The sequence below is a fragment of the Primulina tabacum genome, chromosome 4 (genome assembly GCF_025594145.1).
Source record: "Primulina tabacum isolate GXHZ01 chromosome 4, ASM2559414v2, whole genome shotgun sequence".
Taxonomy (NCBI): domain Eukaryota; kingdom Viridiplantae; phylum Streptophyta; class Magnoliopsida; order Lamiales; family Gesneriaceae; genus Primulina; species Primulina tabacum.
In genome coordinates, this window is record NC_134553.1 from 49,001,215 (window position 1) to 49,018,963 (window position 17,749).

Here is a 17,749-nt window from a genome sequence, read left to right on the forward strand (position 1 = left end):
TGCAAATGGGTGTATAAAGTCAAAGAGGCTATACCAAAAGTTGAGAAGTACAGATTCAAGGCTAGGCTTGTTGCTAAGGGATATTCACAGCGCGAGGGAGTGGACTATAATGAATTTTTTTCACCTGTGGTGAAACATAGCTCCATAAGGCTACTGTTGTCACTAGTGGTGCAAGAAGACTTAGAGTTGGAACAACTCGATGTTAAAACAGCCTTCTTACACGGTGATCTTGATGAGAGAACTTTTATGACACAACCTGAAGGCTTTACAAAACCAGGAGAAGAGGATAAAGTGTGTCAATTGAAGAAATCGCTATATGGACTCAAACAATCCCCTCGTCAATGGTATCGAAGATTTGATACTTTCATGCTAAAAACAGGCTTCAAAAGAAGTGAACATGACAGCTGTGTTTATCATAAAAGAAGTGATAAGCACACTGAAATTTATTTATTACTTTATGTCGATGATATACTAGTTGCATCAAAGAGCAAATCTGATACTAAGATGGTGAAAGAGTTGCTGAAAAGTGAGTTTGAAATGAAGGATATGGGGCACGCTAGTAAGATACTAGGGATGGAAATTAACAGAAATCGACATGCTGGAAGAATCTCCATTTCTCAAAGTGGTTATATTGAGAAAGTCTTGAAGAGATTCAATATGGATAAGTCGAAGACAGTACTAACCCCATCTGCATCACACTTCAAACTGTCACAAAAGGACTCACCTGAGACTGAAGAGGAAATACAATATATGGAAAGGATACCTTACTCCAATGCTGTAGGGAGTCTCATGTACGCCATGGTTTGCACACGCCCGGATATAGCTTATGCAGTAAGCTTGGTAAGCCGTTATATGAGCAAACCAGGGAAGAAACACTGGGAGGCCGTGAAGTGGATCTTCAGGTATCTCAGGGGAACATCAAAAGTGGGATTGTTGTATGAAAAGAATGGAGGAAACTCAGAAACGATAGAAGGCTTTGTGGATGCAGATTATGCGGGGTGTCTTGATACAAGGAGATCTCTAACTGGATATGCATTTAAATACCATGGGAATGTGGTTAGCTGGAAATGTAACCTACAACATGCAGTGTCACTATCAACCACAGAGGTTGAATTCATTGCAGTCACAGAGGCGATCAAAGAAGCCATATGGATAAATGGAATGGTCACTGATTTGGAAAACAAAAGTGTAGTCCCAAGAGTATTCTGTGATAGTCAAAGTGGAATCTATCTAGCCAAGAACCAAGTTTACCATGAAATAACTAAACACATCGATATCAAACTCTATTTTGTAAGAGAGATTATTGCAAAAGAGAGAGTGAAGTTGGAGAAGGTATCAACAAGTGAGAACCCCGCGGACATGATGACCAAAACTTTGTCAGGAACAAGGTTCAGGCACTGTGTGAAGCTACTGCATCTAGAAGGTGGAAAAATCTAGCCAAGGTGGAGAATTGTTGAGGTGGTGGCCGAGATTTTAAAGGCACAAGTGAAGTGTTGAAGAGTCAATAAAGGAAGCCATCCACTTAAGTGTAACTAACTAGTGTTAGGAGAGTTAGTTAGGCCAAAAACTATTTTTTTGACTTGTGAATAGGCAAGAAAACACATGCAATGAATAGTGGACCTATTGTAAAGATTCTTCCTTCTTCGGGATAATGAAATGCTCCCTGATTTCTTCAATCTTCTTCAACCTCTCACTCATTGCATAATCGTTTTCATTTTGGTGAATTGTATCAACGCATAAGAGCTATTCTCGTAACACTTATTTTATTTACGTAAAGTTTTGTGTTTTGAAATATTCCGTTGCATATTATGTTAGGTGGTACAACACCGCACACAACACTTAACTCTGAAACACATAGTCTATTTGTTAAACAACCACCCTTACAAGTGCTATCAGAACCAACTCTTGGCATACTAAGTGTGATTTGGTTGTTTTTGTTTAGCAAGAGAAAAATAATATGGATGTGCCATTTGTCAACACTTTACTTCGACAACCATTTTTGGATAGATCCAACTATGCTATTTGGAAATTCAAAATAAGAGTCTACATCAAATCCATTGAAGAAAGGGCGTTGAAATTTGTTATAGATAGTTGGACTCCACCAAAGATTATTGATGAAGATGGTGACATTTTGGTTAAAGTGCATGGACGACCGATGAAGTCTAGATTTTGAATGTTAATTCAAAGACACTCAATGCTATCTTCACTTCCGTTGACATCAATATGTTCAGCCTCATCACTAACTGTGTCTCTGCCAAGAATGCTTGGGATATCCTTCAAAGGCATTGTGAAGGATCTAAAAGCGTGCGAAGAACCAAGCTAAGGATCTTAACCTCAAATTTTGAAAATATGAGGATGGAAGAATCAGAGTCCTATTACTGCTTACGATCGGCAAGTGCGAGACATTGACAACGAAGCTTTTAGTCTTCGTGACCTGATCTTTAATGAGAGATTAGTCAGCAAGGTGTTAAGATCACTACCAAAACGTTTCAACATTAAGATTTGTGCAATCGATGAAGCTAGAGACATCACCAAGCTCAATTTGGACAATCTGATTAGTTCTATCAAAACCTTTGAGATGAATCTGGATTAACAGAAGAAAGACAAAAGGAAAACAATTACCTTTCAAGTTTCTGATGATTCATATAATGATTTGTTTCAACTATCTTAGAAAATCAACGAGTGAGATGGGGATCTCACATGGGTAATGGATCCATTGATAACGGGAACAGTTAACTTATCAAGTGAACTTATCATATGATGGTTAGAGGAATTCGACGATAACAGGATCGTTGAACTATGTCAGTCTGGTACAACGATTTATAAATTGATCAATCAAATAGAAGAGTCACTTTTAATAAACAAACTTCAAAAATATTTATGAGGAGAGGTTTATGTTATAAACAAAAATTATTTTTAAGGTTTAAAAATGATGTGGATCCATTTGATTTAAAAGCTAAAAGTATTTTCAGTTAATCTAATTTTTTAAATCCATGTGATTGTACATATATATTACTTGTTATAATGCTTAGAACGTAGTCATTAGACTCACTAAGCTTGAATGTGTGCATGTGAGGATGATGTTGAGACAGGAAGAGCTGACTACTGAGCAAATTCGGACCAAAAGCAGTACACTCTCGAAGACCTTACATTCCGCTGTAATTTAAAATTTAGCGAACGTGGACGAGAGAATTTTTATTTAACATAGTCAAAACTTTTTTTTATTTGTGGAATTTTATTGTCTATTTAGTATTTAGAACCTCGTTCAAATCCTCATTTAAATATCATTGATATTTATGCGTTATCCGGATAGTTTTCGAAACTTAGAATTTTTATTTAAATGCGGTATCAATTTAGTTTTTCATTAAAATTTTATCAAACAGAGGTTTCAAATATTTTTCTGGTGAATAGTGTTTTCACGAATTGTGAAAAAAAAAAACCGTGTGTTATTTATTTAAAATTAGAGTTAGGACGTTTCAAATTCATTTCAACAGAAAGCTAGAATACCATTCCTTGATTAGAACTCTGCTTAAATCTTTTCATTGGGTTCGATACATTCAAGTTCAAGCATAAATGCTTCTTAATTTATAATTTTTTTCTCAAATGTATCATCACATGAATTGAGAAAAAAAACAAATCAAACAAACATGTAGCATTACATACATACTTTCAAGAACTATAACTCAGGCAAACCAACAATCAAGTTAATGAAGAGACTCAGCCTTGAAATTGGAATTCCCTCTCTCTCATTCCAGCCAAACGAGACTGTTCACATGAGGTTGGGAATGGGGTTCGTAATGGTAATTCTCCAACTCAAACGACTGAGTTTCTCTGGTCCGGACATTATAAGTTATGCAAATTCTCTGAAGACAACTGAAGAGGAACACCTCCCCACCAGCTAACCAACCTAAGGGGATAACTGCTTCCTCATCTTTACAACGCAAGTCCTTAAATTTGTAACTTAGAGGTTCTAAATCAAATTTGAACAACACGGTCCACTCTCCAGTTTCTGGATTCATTTCCCAGACATCCCTCGTATATCTACTGGATTTATGAATAAAGGATAGATTACAGCCCATTGGTAGATATCTTCCAGAATATTCTGGCAATGGAGGAATAGGAAACTGGTAAATGAATTCAGTCTCCACATTCATTGTCAAAATATAAGTACCGCAAATCCAGTGCATATAGCCTCCAGTAACCAATGGAGAAGACATCAAAGCTTCCCTAGCCGGGAGAGAGATGTGTTGTATGTCAATATGCCTCCAAACTTTATCAACTCGAATGGTTAGCACTGCAATTTGAGTCTTCACACCATGTGGTGTCTTGCCATGTGTGTGCACCACTTTATACTTCATGGAAGCCTCAACAAATGCTAAAGAAAAATCTCTATGGTATCCTTTCATAACCAAAGATGGGAGAATAGCCCGCTGCTTTGTCAAGGGATTCATAACAAAAAGAATTGGTCTGTCTAAGAAACCAACGCCCAACACTAATCCATTACAGCTACTCCCCACTACATGTTCGAACCCGGTTTCAAACCTACGAATCTCAAGACAACCTCGTTGCATTTCCACGTAAATCCCATGACGAGGCTCATTCCAATTCTCAAGTATAACTCCACGAGTTGAATTCCGAAGATGGTCGTAGATGAAACTTTTGGAACGGATCATAAAGTTCCATTCTTTGCAAACATGCCTCATCACATCATGTACAATTTGAGCTGGAAAATGTAAAAGAATTTTAAAAACAATTTCTTGAGGAAGACAACTCGTTTTTCTCTTCTTTGCACACCTCTTGCAACAATAGCCAGGGTTGATGGACTCACTATTCAGACCAGCCACCTGTGCAGTTGTACAGAAGAACCATACTGAGCCTAAGATAAAAAAATATCCTCCTTTTCACTGCAATTCAACTAAATAAATGTAGTGGCAAAACAACTCGCAGAGTAATCCGAACAATAATCATAAAACTGGCAACACATTATGCAAGAAAGGGAGATTTGACGGTGAGGTAACGAGTAAAAAAACGAAGTGAAAACATTTTATAATCTTTTCAAAATAAAGAACTAGCAAAAAACAAAGATTTAAACTTGGGCAGAAGAATGATGGAAGAAAAATAAAATGGAAGAATAAAGAACATGTATTGGTGGCGAAATGGAGAAAGGAAGAAAATCCAGAGCTAAAATATAACACAAAAGAAGAAGAATCGGAGAAAACAAATCAATCAACCTTAATTTTAGTCCGGGAAATAGAAACATAATTCTTCTTCGTTGCCGCATCGTCCATCGCTTCGATCCAGACCACGGGAAGCGCCGAGTATCGGGTGGGTGGCGGTAACACAGCTACTGAATGCATTTACCTTACACGGGTCGGGTCTACTTACTACTCACTCACACACACATACACACACACACATATGCTTCCAACATTAACTAATATATTTATTCATTGTGTAATTATCAAAATAATCTATCAAGCAAAAAGATATCAATTAACCTCGAGATGTTATAAATTAAAAGAGTATATCTCTTTTCAGACCGTCTTACATGTTTATATCAAAGAAACGAGTAAATCTGATCAATATATACCATGAAAATTAATAATTTTGGCATAAAAAATAATAATTTTTCATTATATGGGTCGGGTTGGAGATATGCGTCACAAAATTAAGAGTGTTTTTGAAATTAAAATTGTTATTTCAGTCTTTTTGATCATATAAATGACATATTTTTTGAGAAATATCACATTAATGCACAAACATCTTATTCAAGTGATAGATTGGTCATTATTCACAACCCTCATAATCAAGCAGATGTTAGACAAGCGCAGTTACTGAAACCTCACAAATCATTGATGAAAATCCAGTAGATCAAGTTGTTAGTGAGGAACAACAAGAAATTGTTGATCAAACAAACAACCTAATGAGATCTACTAGAATAATAAGACTATCTATATCTAGCGATTATTTCATGTATTTACAAGAATCGAATTTTAACAGTTGGAGCCGAAAATGATCCTGAAACGTTTTTTCAAGCCATGAGTTGTAATGGGGGTGTCAATTCGGATTGGGTCGGGTCAGGTCGGGTCGGTGCATAGTACTATTTAAAATTTTTTCGACCCGAACCTGATCCAACTCGAACACGAACGCGACTAACCCGATTTTTTTAAAAAATTAAATAAAATTCAAAAAAATAATAATAATATTTTAATTTAAACACAAAATAACAAAATCTCTCTTATATATATGATTTAAATTTAAAAGTCTAATTGTAGAAAAATAAAGTATATTTACTAAATTAAATAAATAATTGTTTAAAAAATAAAAAATGTACAAAATAAATAATAAATTATGAAAATTTATGATATAAATATACAATAAATATTTTTTTCAAATATACAATATATAAAAATGTAGAAAATATTTATTAATTGTATTTTTAAAAAAAAATTAAAATTTTCGGGTCAACCGAACCCGACCATTTTTTTCAGGCCAGCTATCGGGTCCAACTCGATATGACCCAAACCCGAAAATCTCAAATCCAAACCTGCTTTTTTTCGGGTTGAACCGTGTCGGGATGATGGGTCGGATCTGATTTTGACACCCCTAAGTTGTAATGAGTCAAAACTATGTTTTGTGCTATGAAAGAAGAGATGGATTCTATGACATTTAATGGAGTATGAGATCTTGTTCAGTTTCCTAATGGTGTAAAACTCATTGGATATAAATGGGTCTTCAAAACAAAGAAAGACTTATTAAGCAACATCGAAAGATATAAAGCAAGATTAATCACTAAATTATTCACTCAGGAGGAAGGAATCGACTACAAGGAGACTTTTTTCTCCTGTATCTAAGAAAGATCATCTCTATATCATTCTAGCATTAGTTGCACATTTTGGCTTAGATTTACAACAAATGGATGCGAAAACGGCTTTTCTCAACAGAGAACTAGAGGAAGAGGTTAATATGAAACAATATGAAGGATTCTTCTCAAGTAATGGTGAACACTTGGTATGTAAGCTTAAGAAATTTATATATGGATTGAAACAAACTTCCCGTCAATAGTATTTTAAATTTCATGATGTTATCTCTTTATTCAGATTCGTAGAGAACATCATGGATCAATTTAAATATCAGAAGGTCAGTGGGAGTAAGATTTGTTTTCTTACTCTATTTGTGGATGATAGATTACTTACAAACAACGACATGGGTTTATTGATGCTCATGGTTTATTGATGTATACTCATGTTTTCACTAGACTTGACATTGCATTTATTGTTGGGATGTTAGGAAGATGTCAGAGTAATCCGGGTTTAGACTAGTGGAAAGCTGCAAAGACAGTGACAATATACGTTCAAGAGACCAAAGATTATATGATTATGTTCAGACGAACTGAGAATTTGGAAGTAATTGGTTACTTGATTCAGACTACGCTGGCTGCATTGATTGATTCACGAAAATCCACTTCATGATATATTTTCATGCTAACTGGTGGAGGTGTATCTTGAAGAAGTGCAAAGCATACATTGACCGCTACTTCCACTATGGAAGCTAGGTTCGTAGCTTGTTTTAAGACAACCTCACGTGGTGTATAGTTGAAGAGTTTCATTTCGAGATTTAGAATTATGGATTCTATATCTAGGCTATTAAGAATATATTGTGTCAATTCAGCTGTTGTTTTTATGGCTAAAAATAACAAAAGTGCTAGTCGAAGCAAGTACATTGACATTAAATATTTAGTCATACGAGAACATGTTAAATATAAAAAAATAATTATCGAATACATTAGCACTGAATTGATAATTGTAGATCATTTGACTAAAGCCGTGCCACAATTGAAATTTAAGTATCTTACAGAAAGGATAAAACTGGGTTCTTTCATGTAATTTGTCTTAAGAGAAATAAAACTATTTTTGTTTTGTTATTAAAATAAGTCAAATACTGTATTTAGATTGTTCTTTTTATCAAAAATAATTATTACACAAAACATAATTTATATAAAAATTAGTTTTTTGGGAAGAGAACTAACATTTATTTTGTATATTTTTTATAAAAATATTTTATTATATTGTTTACAAACTTTTCCAGTCTGGATGGTATAAATCATCCATTAATTCATAAAGAGAGCTCAAAATGTCACCACGGCACACATTAGCATCGCGGAGATGACTACTTCAAGGCTCAAAAATTGGTGAGAGCCGTAATTTTCCTATGGGGAACGTAAAATAACTGAAATGGGACTATGAACTAAACTGGTAAATATAGAAGTACAGAACTCTTTGGTCAGGAGCCTTCTGTTGTGGTCAGTTTTCTAAATTTGAAATGTGGTAAGAAATTGACTGTTTTTCAAAGCAAGTCATTAATGTAACATATTTCCTTAAATAACATATTACCTTAAATAACATACGTTAAGCTATCGTTTTTAATTTATCATATTAATACACCCCTTTTTAATCAACTCTATACAGATCTATGAATCCATCTTTCTCTGACCGATACTAAAAATTGTTGTAAGATTTTCTACGTAGAACATGGGTTCCGACAATCTTCGCATGTGACGCTCTCTTCTATCATTTCCGGCCATTGTTTGCGGTCGTCAATCTGTGTACGCCTAAAACAACCCTTGTGAAAAACCATAAGGTGAATGAATAATCACGCACTACTCATCAGTTGAATATTCATATCATATGTAGGCAAGTGAACTTCGATCATGGTTGGATTGTGGACGACCCCTTGTAGGAGTAGGTGGTCTTTGAATGTTGAGCTCCTAAAAATACACCATATTCAGTATAAGAATTCTTCAAAGGAAAGAACGGGGAATAGGAAAGAACGATTAAAGATGAGAATATAAGGTTGCAAACATTCCCTAATGTTACATTTTAAATCGATGAATTTCAAATTCATGGATTTCGAATATTTTTTAATAACTTTAGAGAACCAATAATATAAACTTCAATACATTTATTGCATGTTTATATATTGTTTCATGTTAATGAAGATGAATTTTAAGTTCACCCAATAACGAAACATTTAAAATTTATTTACTTTGAGTAACTAATATATAAATAAGTAAGATTTGGATTTAAGATTTAATCTATTGTTTCATTGTTAAAAATATAAAACTATAATCGAAATTTATGTATCTCAAATCTATCCATCCAAATGCAACCTAAATAATTTTTTTGTGGCGGATGTAGTTTTGCTTGGATCTGCCTCAGTATGAGCCAGAGAAATAAGTACAACATTACCTGCATCCATGTTTCCTCTTTCAAACGTTCAGGAGATGTCTCTGGAGATTGGATTGGAGGCGGCAGGGGGTGGATCAATTTTGGAACGATGACCAATCCTCTGCCGACAACCAATATTGCCCCGGCATTGTTTGCCGTTCCTTAATGCATGTAAGAGTGCTAACTTGATTAGATTTTTTTGGATCTAAAAAGGTAAAGTAATGTGGACCAAGTGTAGTTCTGAAAAACATCATACCACAATAGTTGGTAGCGGAAAAAAGAGTGATCAACTGCCCCTGTGCGAATCGTTCAAATCCATCCATAACACATTCATGAGCTCTTATGATAAGTTGCAATTTGTTCTTCTTACAGAATTCTGTCACCCGATCAGGCTGAAGGGAACAACAATGCTATGAGTAAGCATGGAATCTTATCATTTTACTTGGGAAAAACTCAAAGAGGAACTGATCAATATTTACTCATCCAGTAACTTGTGATATGATTGAAGAAGCATTGAGTTGGCAGGGAGACCCAGGAAATCAGGAGAAGGTAAGCGAGACGAGTCAGTGAAAGGGCGATTAGAAATATTTTATGTAAAATTTCAATTTGTTTTCATGTGCGCATAAACCACCATATTAATCCTAATATCGTGAGATGGTTCAAGAAATGCATACCCCAAAAGTGACTAGGCCAGGCCCTCTCGCATTTGGTCTCAAACCCTCCACACTATCATTTTCAGTGGGGTCGGACCTGAATTAAAAATGAAAGGAATGAGAAGGCATTGAATATGAGTCAACTTGCAGAATGTGGAGCACACGTGACACACCATAACAAATCCATCAGCACAATCGATCCAGCATCCATTGTTATGGGCCTCTCTAGTTTTTCTATCTGTTCTACAGAATTTATTGACCTCCCGATGCCACCGTGCATGCAGATGATTTTCTTTTCTATTAATGCAGCAAGTGGAAGGTAATTAAACAACTGATTAAAACGCGCCCAAGCCCAGATACCATCATTTTCTCCCTGTATGAATGTTAATAATACCAGCAATTAGGAAACTCGATCTGAGTAGGTAACTATATTTGCATACTTGTATAAGCAATACCATTCTTTCAATGCATTCGATGCGAAAACCAAAAAGTGCATTGATATCAGCAGCTTCATGGTTCCCACGTATCAAGTGAACACTCTCTGGGTACTCAATCTGAGGTTCCATAATGAAAAGACTATTAGCACAAATAGAAAGCCGTGCTCATATTAAAAAAAAAGAAGCACTGTTCCTTTAGTTAAGAAGCTAGCCTTGAGAGCAAGAAGTAAAGTGATGGTCTCTAAGCTGTGCTGTCCTCGATCGACATAATCTCCCAGAAACAAATAGTCAATATAACTGAAATGATAAAAACAAGGGTGGAAAGAGTTCATATGAAACTCAGAAACTCGATACTCATCGTTCATGCAGCACCCAAAGAATGTCGAAAGCTTATTGAGGTATCACCCGCAAAAGAAATTCATGATTACACTTGCTTGCCATAGCATACGAACTTCAATTAAATCCACAACAGAATTAGGGTCATATCTTCCTTAACTTGGAAAGGTGAGCAACATATATAATGACTAAAACATTCCAATGGCATGTGTTGAACCTTTAAGAACTTGTGAAAAATCAACGAACTCATTTGGTTTACTCATGAGATGTTCTTCAATATGAACATCCGTGGTCACTGAAACCCATACTCGCAAGCAAAACAAAAAAATGGCTAAATGAGAAACGTTACAAAAGTAATATCTAGGCAAGACTAGAAGTCAAACTATCTTCACAAAAATTATTGGGTTATAAAATTCTGAAGTTCACCATCAAGTTTTTATTTATCCCATCACTCTGCCTCCTATTTGATGCAACCACGACTGCAGACATCAGAGAAACTTGAGAAATCTGTCTGAGGTACTTTCAGATAAATTGTAAAAGTATATTCTCCAAGTAGAACTGTATCGTCAGCAATTGATACTAACTATTTCACAGGGAAAAATGCAGTTGACCCCCTACTTTTTTAAGTGGCTAGAAACCCCCTAAGAAGAACAAATAGGCCCCTATCCACCAGTTATTTAGGATGTCTTTTCCAACAATTTTAAACTTACAGAGAACTTTAAGCGTATTCTTCTTTTCTCATGGAGATTTTAGCCATTTATCAAAAACATAGGCCCAAAATACACTTTAACCCTATTTCACAAGATGATAAAAAACTTACGTTATGTCTCCTGCAGTGGAAGGATAACCATACTCATCAAACAGCCGCATCAGATCACCAAACTGTCCATGAAGATCGCCAAACAATTTGATAGGTGCTTTCAGTTGAAGAACTGTTGGCTCATGCATGAAGATCTGCTCAGCAGCGTAACAAAGTTCACCAATTTCATAGGAATCCAGAAAGAATTTTCTGTTGATGGGAGGCTTCCAATTTCGAGGCCTGAGCAAACTTGACATGATCTGCACAAAAAAACGAAAAAAGAATTATTCAACCATTGCCAGTTTCCAATTTCCAGTACTTCATCCTTTCGTCTTTATAAGCATATAATATATACAAAAACTTACCTTCTTATGCAAGCCTTGAGGTGATCTCTGCCTTGTAAACTTCTTTGTCGGATTTGAGACATCATTATGAAATGGAATCATTCGTCTGCTCTCATTTTCGAACTGATCCAACGATAACTGTCGAACCATTCCCCCCAAGCTCCCCACATTCTCTTTTGCAACTACAACCTGTAATACGGAAAGAGGTATCTTAAATGACAGATTTAATACACATTTCTCACCACAAACTTAAAGGAGTAGAATTCCACCGCTCTGGAGTGAAGTCGAACATCCGCCTCTGTGTCACTACCCTCAGAAGTGGTCTCAGCAGCTTGTGAATTATCATCTGACACTGATGTTTCTTCAGGGGTCGCCGATGCTGCCTGCGCTGCTTGCCAAACGGCATTAGCAACCTCAGCTTCAGCAGCAGATGCCTCAGTGAGTTTATCCATTGATTTTCTATCCATGCTACAATGGGGACAAATGATTTCATCATTTTAAAGCGATGAACAATGAAGCATTCAGAATTAAAAGAGAAGCATAGATATCATACCTTAAACCGCCAGATAAAGGCATTTCAACTCCTCCATCTGATGGTGAAGTAGGAGAATATGACGTCATATTAGAAGTGTTTGATCTTGGACTAGGAATTGTGAAGTCTCTCTCTGATGGTGAAACTTGGGAATTGATGTCAGATTGAGACTGTGAGTTTTCTGCGACCAAAAAGTCATCTAACAAAAATTCTGCAACACAAAAAGTTAAAACCTTTAGAGTAACAGCAACAAAAATTAGAAAACAGAATATACAGACTAGCGAAATTTGTTAATTATTTAAATCATTAATCGTTACTGGCATTCATAAACACAAAACCAGAACAGTCGAGCAAGCATTCAACATTTCATTAATTAATCATTTCAATAGCTAAAGTTCAATTCACAACCATGTTTACAAACAAAAGAAAATAACTCAGGCAGCAACTTAACAATTGGTGTTGCTTTAGAGCTGGTTCAAACAGGTCTTGTGAGTATTCAGTTTAGAATGTTGGCAGATTGACAACAAAGAGACAGAAAATTAGTGTAGAAAATAAGAAGTCATCTTAAACTTAAATAATATGAGATTTAGTTAAGTCCAGCCAGAAACAGAAAATAAAGACCTCAAAGCACTCATTTCAGCATGTGACTATGCCTTCCTACTGCTGTGAAAAGTGAGGGACTGAGTCCATAGGAAGTCAGAGCGACTCGGAGCCAGCAAAAGACATTGTTATATTCACATACACCACGCAAAAACATTTATGACATATGAGATACAATTGCGGATAATCATGTGCTACTTTTCCTGTTTCTCATATTTCATGTCTTTCACTTGTTCAGTTAAACTCTCATATTATTTTATTCTTTGAGCAAAGAATTCAAGAACAAATCACTCTCAGAGAGATGTAAGTTGCAACCTACAACATGGCCATGATGAAATTCATCTACATGTATACTATTGTCAAAATTCAAGGGGGTTCTTTATGAAGCTAAATAAGTGAAACGAAGATACGATTATGCTTGGTAATGGATACTTTACCTCCTTTTAAACCCCCAAAAATATAAATCCGGATACCAACAGATGCAGCTGCATGACGACATCGACGCATAGACTCCAAAGAGAGATCAGAATCGGTTTGCCCTTTGTTGCCACGTGAAGTAACCATTCCATTTCTGTCCAGCCAAACTCCTGCTGCAGTATCCAGTACTTGAGAAGGAAACAACATACAATATGTTATTTGGATATTGATATCACCCAGAAATGATAAGTATAATTCATCACATCCTGTGCTGGGTACATCAAGAGGTCTAAAAAGACAAAAATTGGAAGAAAATTCTTCAATGAATCCAAAATATTGAACCGTAAAACAACTATAAGAAGTTACCTGTGATTGCTCCTTCACCTTCAACTGCTCGTCCACCCCTAATTGCGCCACCAGTCACATGCAATCTCGCTCCAACAAAAACCTGATAGATGACAATTGTCAAACACTGAAATTCTTGAAGAGCGCAACACAGCAAAGAGAAAAGAGACTCCCAACCCCAATATAAGAAAAAAAAAATCCATGATTAATCACATTCCAGATTCATTTTAGAGAGAGGCAATACATTAATAAAAGCAAATACTAACAAGATAATTCAAAAAACACCATCATGATTTAAATATATACCCTTGGATGCAAAGAAAAACAACCAAAGTGTAGCAAACACAAATACTTCACCGGGATAATAAGAAAACAAATTTAGGCAACCGCTGGGGATGTAATCAATCTTTGAATCTACCACTTACTGCAGCATGCTGATATCTTGGTGAAGGTGACACTCCTGGTGCAAGAGTCCACTCCCACTGGCCATTCCGATGCATGAGTAATCCATAGGCATCAGCTAGTGGCTACAGAAGGAAGCGCAGCGTCAAATAATTTCATTAATCAAGACATTCCCTAAAGATGGCCCCAATTGAAATAGTTCAAAGTGTATGAAAAAGGGCGAGGCAAATAATTAATTGCAAATCATTCAACAGAGTAAGCTTGTCAAAGAAGCAATATCAAATGAATAAGATAGTTTTATAAGCTTAACTTAATACATAAATATCCCATATCATGGCATCCCTTGCATCATTAGCTTTACTTTATATGAACTTTACAAAACAAATGGTAAGCATCTTATAATCAGCTTCAAGAATCAAGTCCAAGACAAATCAAAGAGGGAAACAAATCAGTACATCCACTGACAAGAAACATTTCACTTTGAAGAATCTAGAAGCTTAATTGGAGTCCCTTTCGTATTACAAGATCAATTGCTACACAAAATAGAGGTCATCCTTAAATATTTGAACTCCACGGGAGAGGTAAATCATACCATGCCTGAACTGTCTCTTCCACCACAAAGCAAAAGCATGCCATCAGACCGGGCACTAGCCGTTGCATACCTGCAAAAATGCCCATATAACTCTTTCATCAAAGTGTAATGAACAAACGAAAATTTTGAAGGACGTAAAATTTCAGGACTCTCAAGCAATGGTTTTCGTGATGCATATTTTCTCAAGAGCACTCGAGTATTCACACCGCCATGTGTGAATTCTTAAAGTCAGATTGAGAAAGTGGGATATCATTAAACCAACATCAGTTATCAAGTTCTAACACTGAGAAGGAGAAAAAGATGCACCAACACGAAGACAAAACAAAAAGATAAAGTTTGGGTAAGGGAGAAAGGCTGGTCTGTAGACTACTCGAATCTATCTGAAAGAGAAATTGCATACACAAAGAAAAATCCACGCTTCAACAAAATTAAACAAATCAACTTCGTCTAAGGAACTGGAAGTATAGAACCAATTGACTTTGACTGATTAGTATGGTAGGTAATTAGTTTGAATGCAGCCTTTCGTAGCGATGAGGATAGTTGCCATCTTTATAGAACAAGAATGATTCCATCTCACATGCGAAAAATGAACGAACTCAGCATAGCGCCATAGCGGTTATCAGGGATAAAAAAGATTATTTTTTTCTTATGAAACTTATGACATTATCCAAAAACGAAGTCCAATGACAAAGAAAAGAGCTCCCTATGGGGAACATGCTTCTGCTTGGCGAGTCTGGGAAGTAATCTCAAAAAAATTAACAGTCCTAATTAAAATGGTAAATGTCGCTCACATTCTAGCAGAAGGTTTGTCACCTTCTGGATTAAGCTTCTGCCATGCATACGGTTTCTGTGCAGTATCCAAAGCCCAAGCATCTGATAGCACTCTTTTACCTGCAGAAAATCCTTTCTCTCAATTAGGGCCAAGTACAAGTCACCAATATCATAAATGTGAATTTATAAAAAAAAATAGTCACACACTCCTATTGATGAGGCAGAGAAGCAGCTACTGCTATCAGCTATAGAAATCTTCCAACCCAAACCAGTATTCTATGATAAAATAGAAAGCAAGTTATCGCAATAGCACCAAGAGGGCCATTTGGGAGTTGACACTGTTTACTTCTCGAATTCAGTTCAAGTACAGTTAACCAAACCGTCTCTCCTACAAAGACCCAAATATAAAACAAATTGTCCCGCATAACAATTGAAGTTTAATGAAGAAAGCATGGGGCTGCACCTTCCGGGGTAAAATAAAAGTTCTAGGGAGAAACAACCTTTTGTCTCCATAAATTGAGGCTGTGGCACAAGTAATAGACTACTTTCATGCAAATATAACACATCTCCAGTAATTACAGCTGTCATCATAAACGTCAAAAATGTGATCAAGACTTCTATTGAATCTTCAACTTAAAAAGACTCTATTTTCTTTGGCTGTTACATTCTACCAACGTCGTAATCAATTTCAAAACAATACTTCACATGATACCCTCCAGTTGTAAATAAAAGCATTGTGTCACTAAATAAAACAGAGAGATGAGAATTACTCTCACCATCATTGCCACTAACAGTAACAAGGTATCTTTGTGCAACTAAGTCCATGGCATGACCATATCTAGGCCCTGGGCCTTGCCCTTGAACTACAACCCTGAGCTCCAAAAACAAAAGACACAGTCAAGTTGAAAATTAGCAAAAATATTGAAACCGCAAAAAGAAACAAGGATATGCAATGCAATTTCTAGGAGCACACCGATGCCACTTGAACTTGTCATTCGCCATGTCCAGAACATATAGGTCATCGGTTGAATGTCCAGCAGGGCCTATCCCGCCCTAGGAAAGCAGCATTCATCCATCTGATTACTTAAAACAACAAAACCAAATATTTACTCCATATTTGATTCAAGAACACGCTAATTACCTGAAACACAACCATTGTGCCTACAGCAGCAGCTGCATGTGCAGCCCTAGGCGAAGGTGGTTCTCCGGCAGGCCGAAGTCTGCTTCAATCATTCGGTGAAGTTGACAAGAAATAAAAGCAAAATAATGAGCATTCACCAATCGAATCTAAGTGGCAAACAGTAGAATTTTTAAGACTGAAGAAATGCCTGGTCCATTTTCTAGTTAGTACATCATAAGAATGAATGGAATTCGTCACTCCAGCTAAACCTGAAAAGGCCAAATGATAAAAATAAAAAAATAAAAAATAAAAAAAAGACCACACTCAACAAATCCCAGAATTCAAAAGTTGAAGATCAAATAGTGAACAGGAACAAGCAAAGGAAGATATGAAGTTACGGATGCCAGCGGCGCCTCCATTGCCGTCCTCGACGGCGGTAGAGCCTCCGAATAGGATGAGGCAAGGACCATGAGTCTTGGTGGCAGCTACGGCAGTGAGCGTGTGTCCACAACGCGGCCCAGGCGCGTCTTCATCATTATCCCAGTAAGTTTCTAAGGGTCGGTAGATGGGAGCCGGATAGAGCCACGGCTTGGATCCCATTCAAAAACACACCACTCGCAGAAAAGTTGCTCGAAATCCCAACAACAATTGGACCTTAATTTCTCCAAATCGGCAAAGATTTCGACGAAAAACTTCAGAAAAGGAATCAAACAACTTAGAAATGATTCTTCAAGAAATACAGAGTGGGATTCAGCAGTTGGTGGAGCCTTTTGCTCCGGAAGTGGATGCCAGTGTAGAAATGAAAATGGGATTTTGCAGTGGTTTTACCTTGGACTGACTGATTACATATTGAACAAAGAAATGGTATTTTGAATTTCAAGTGATGAATTTATGAATTATTATATGTAAGCATTGTCGTTCTAAAATATTTTAAAGTTCCCCAAATTGTATTATCCAAAAGAAATATCTCGAGGAATAAATTAATAATATTCTTTTAATACATCAAAGTTTTTAAAAATTTATTATTTACTTCAATAATAATTTTTAAAACATTAAATGTGTATCAAAATTCTTTAGTTAAAATTATTTCTTATATACAAATTTTATTTTTTTTAATTAATAGATTTTATAATTGGAGATACGATTCATATTTTGATGTACGGCCAAAATGTCA

At 36.0% G+C, this 17,749-nt stretch overlaps 2 protein-coding genes across 2 annotated transcripts; both read right to left on the reverse strand.

Annotated features, from left to right (window-relative positions):
• Positions 1-3,637: 3,637 nt before the first annotated feature.
• Positions 3,638-5,411, reverse strand: LOC142543694 (uncharacterized). Its single transcript, XM_075651097.1, has 2 exons — positions 5,232-5,411; positions 3,638-4,844 (listed from the first exon to the last, which is right to left on the reverse strand). The coding sequence occupies exons 1-2, from the start codon at positions 5,355-5,357 to the stop codon at positions 3,747-3,749; spliced, it is 1,224 nt and encodes a 407-aa protein (XP_075507212.1). The 5' UTR covers positions 5,358-5,411; the 3' UTR covers positions 3,638-3,746.
• A 2,948-nt stretch (positions 5,412-8,359) lies between these two features.
• On the reverse strand, positions 8,360-17,516 carry LOC142543695 (serine/threonine-protein phosphatase BSL1-like). The gene is made up of 21 exons (XM_075651098.1): positions 16,974-17,516; positions 16,784-16,844; positions 16,597-16,675; positions 16,429-16,508; positions 16,232-16,326; positions 15,476-15,575; positions 14,685-14,754; positions 14,116-14,217; positions 13,712-13,793; positions 13,366-13,533; positions 12,350-12,539; positions 12,066-12,264; positions 11,818-11,985; positions 11,474-11,712; positions 10,530-10,614; positions 10,336-10,434; positions 10,054-10,253; positions 9,902-9,977; positions 9,484-9,619; positions 9,249-9,388; positions 8,360-8,767 (listed from the first exon to the last, which is right to left on the reverse strand). Exons 1-21 carry the CDS (start codon positions 17,173-17,175, stop codon positions 8,684-8,686), a joined length of 2,655 nt encoding a protein of 884 aa, XP_075507213.1. The 5' UTR covers positions 17,176-17,516; the 3' UTR covers positions 8,360-8,683.
• Between the last annotated feature and the right edge of the window lie 233 nt (positions 17,517-17,749).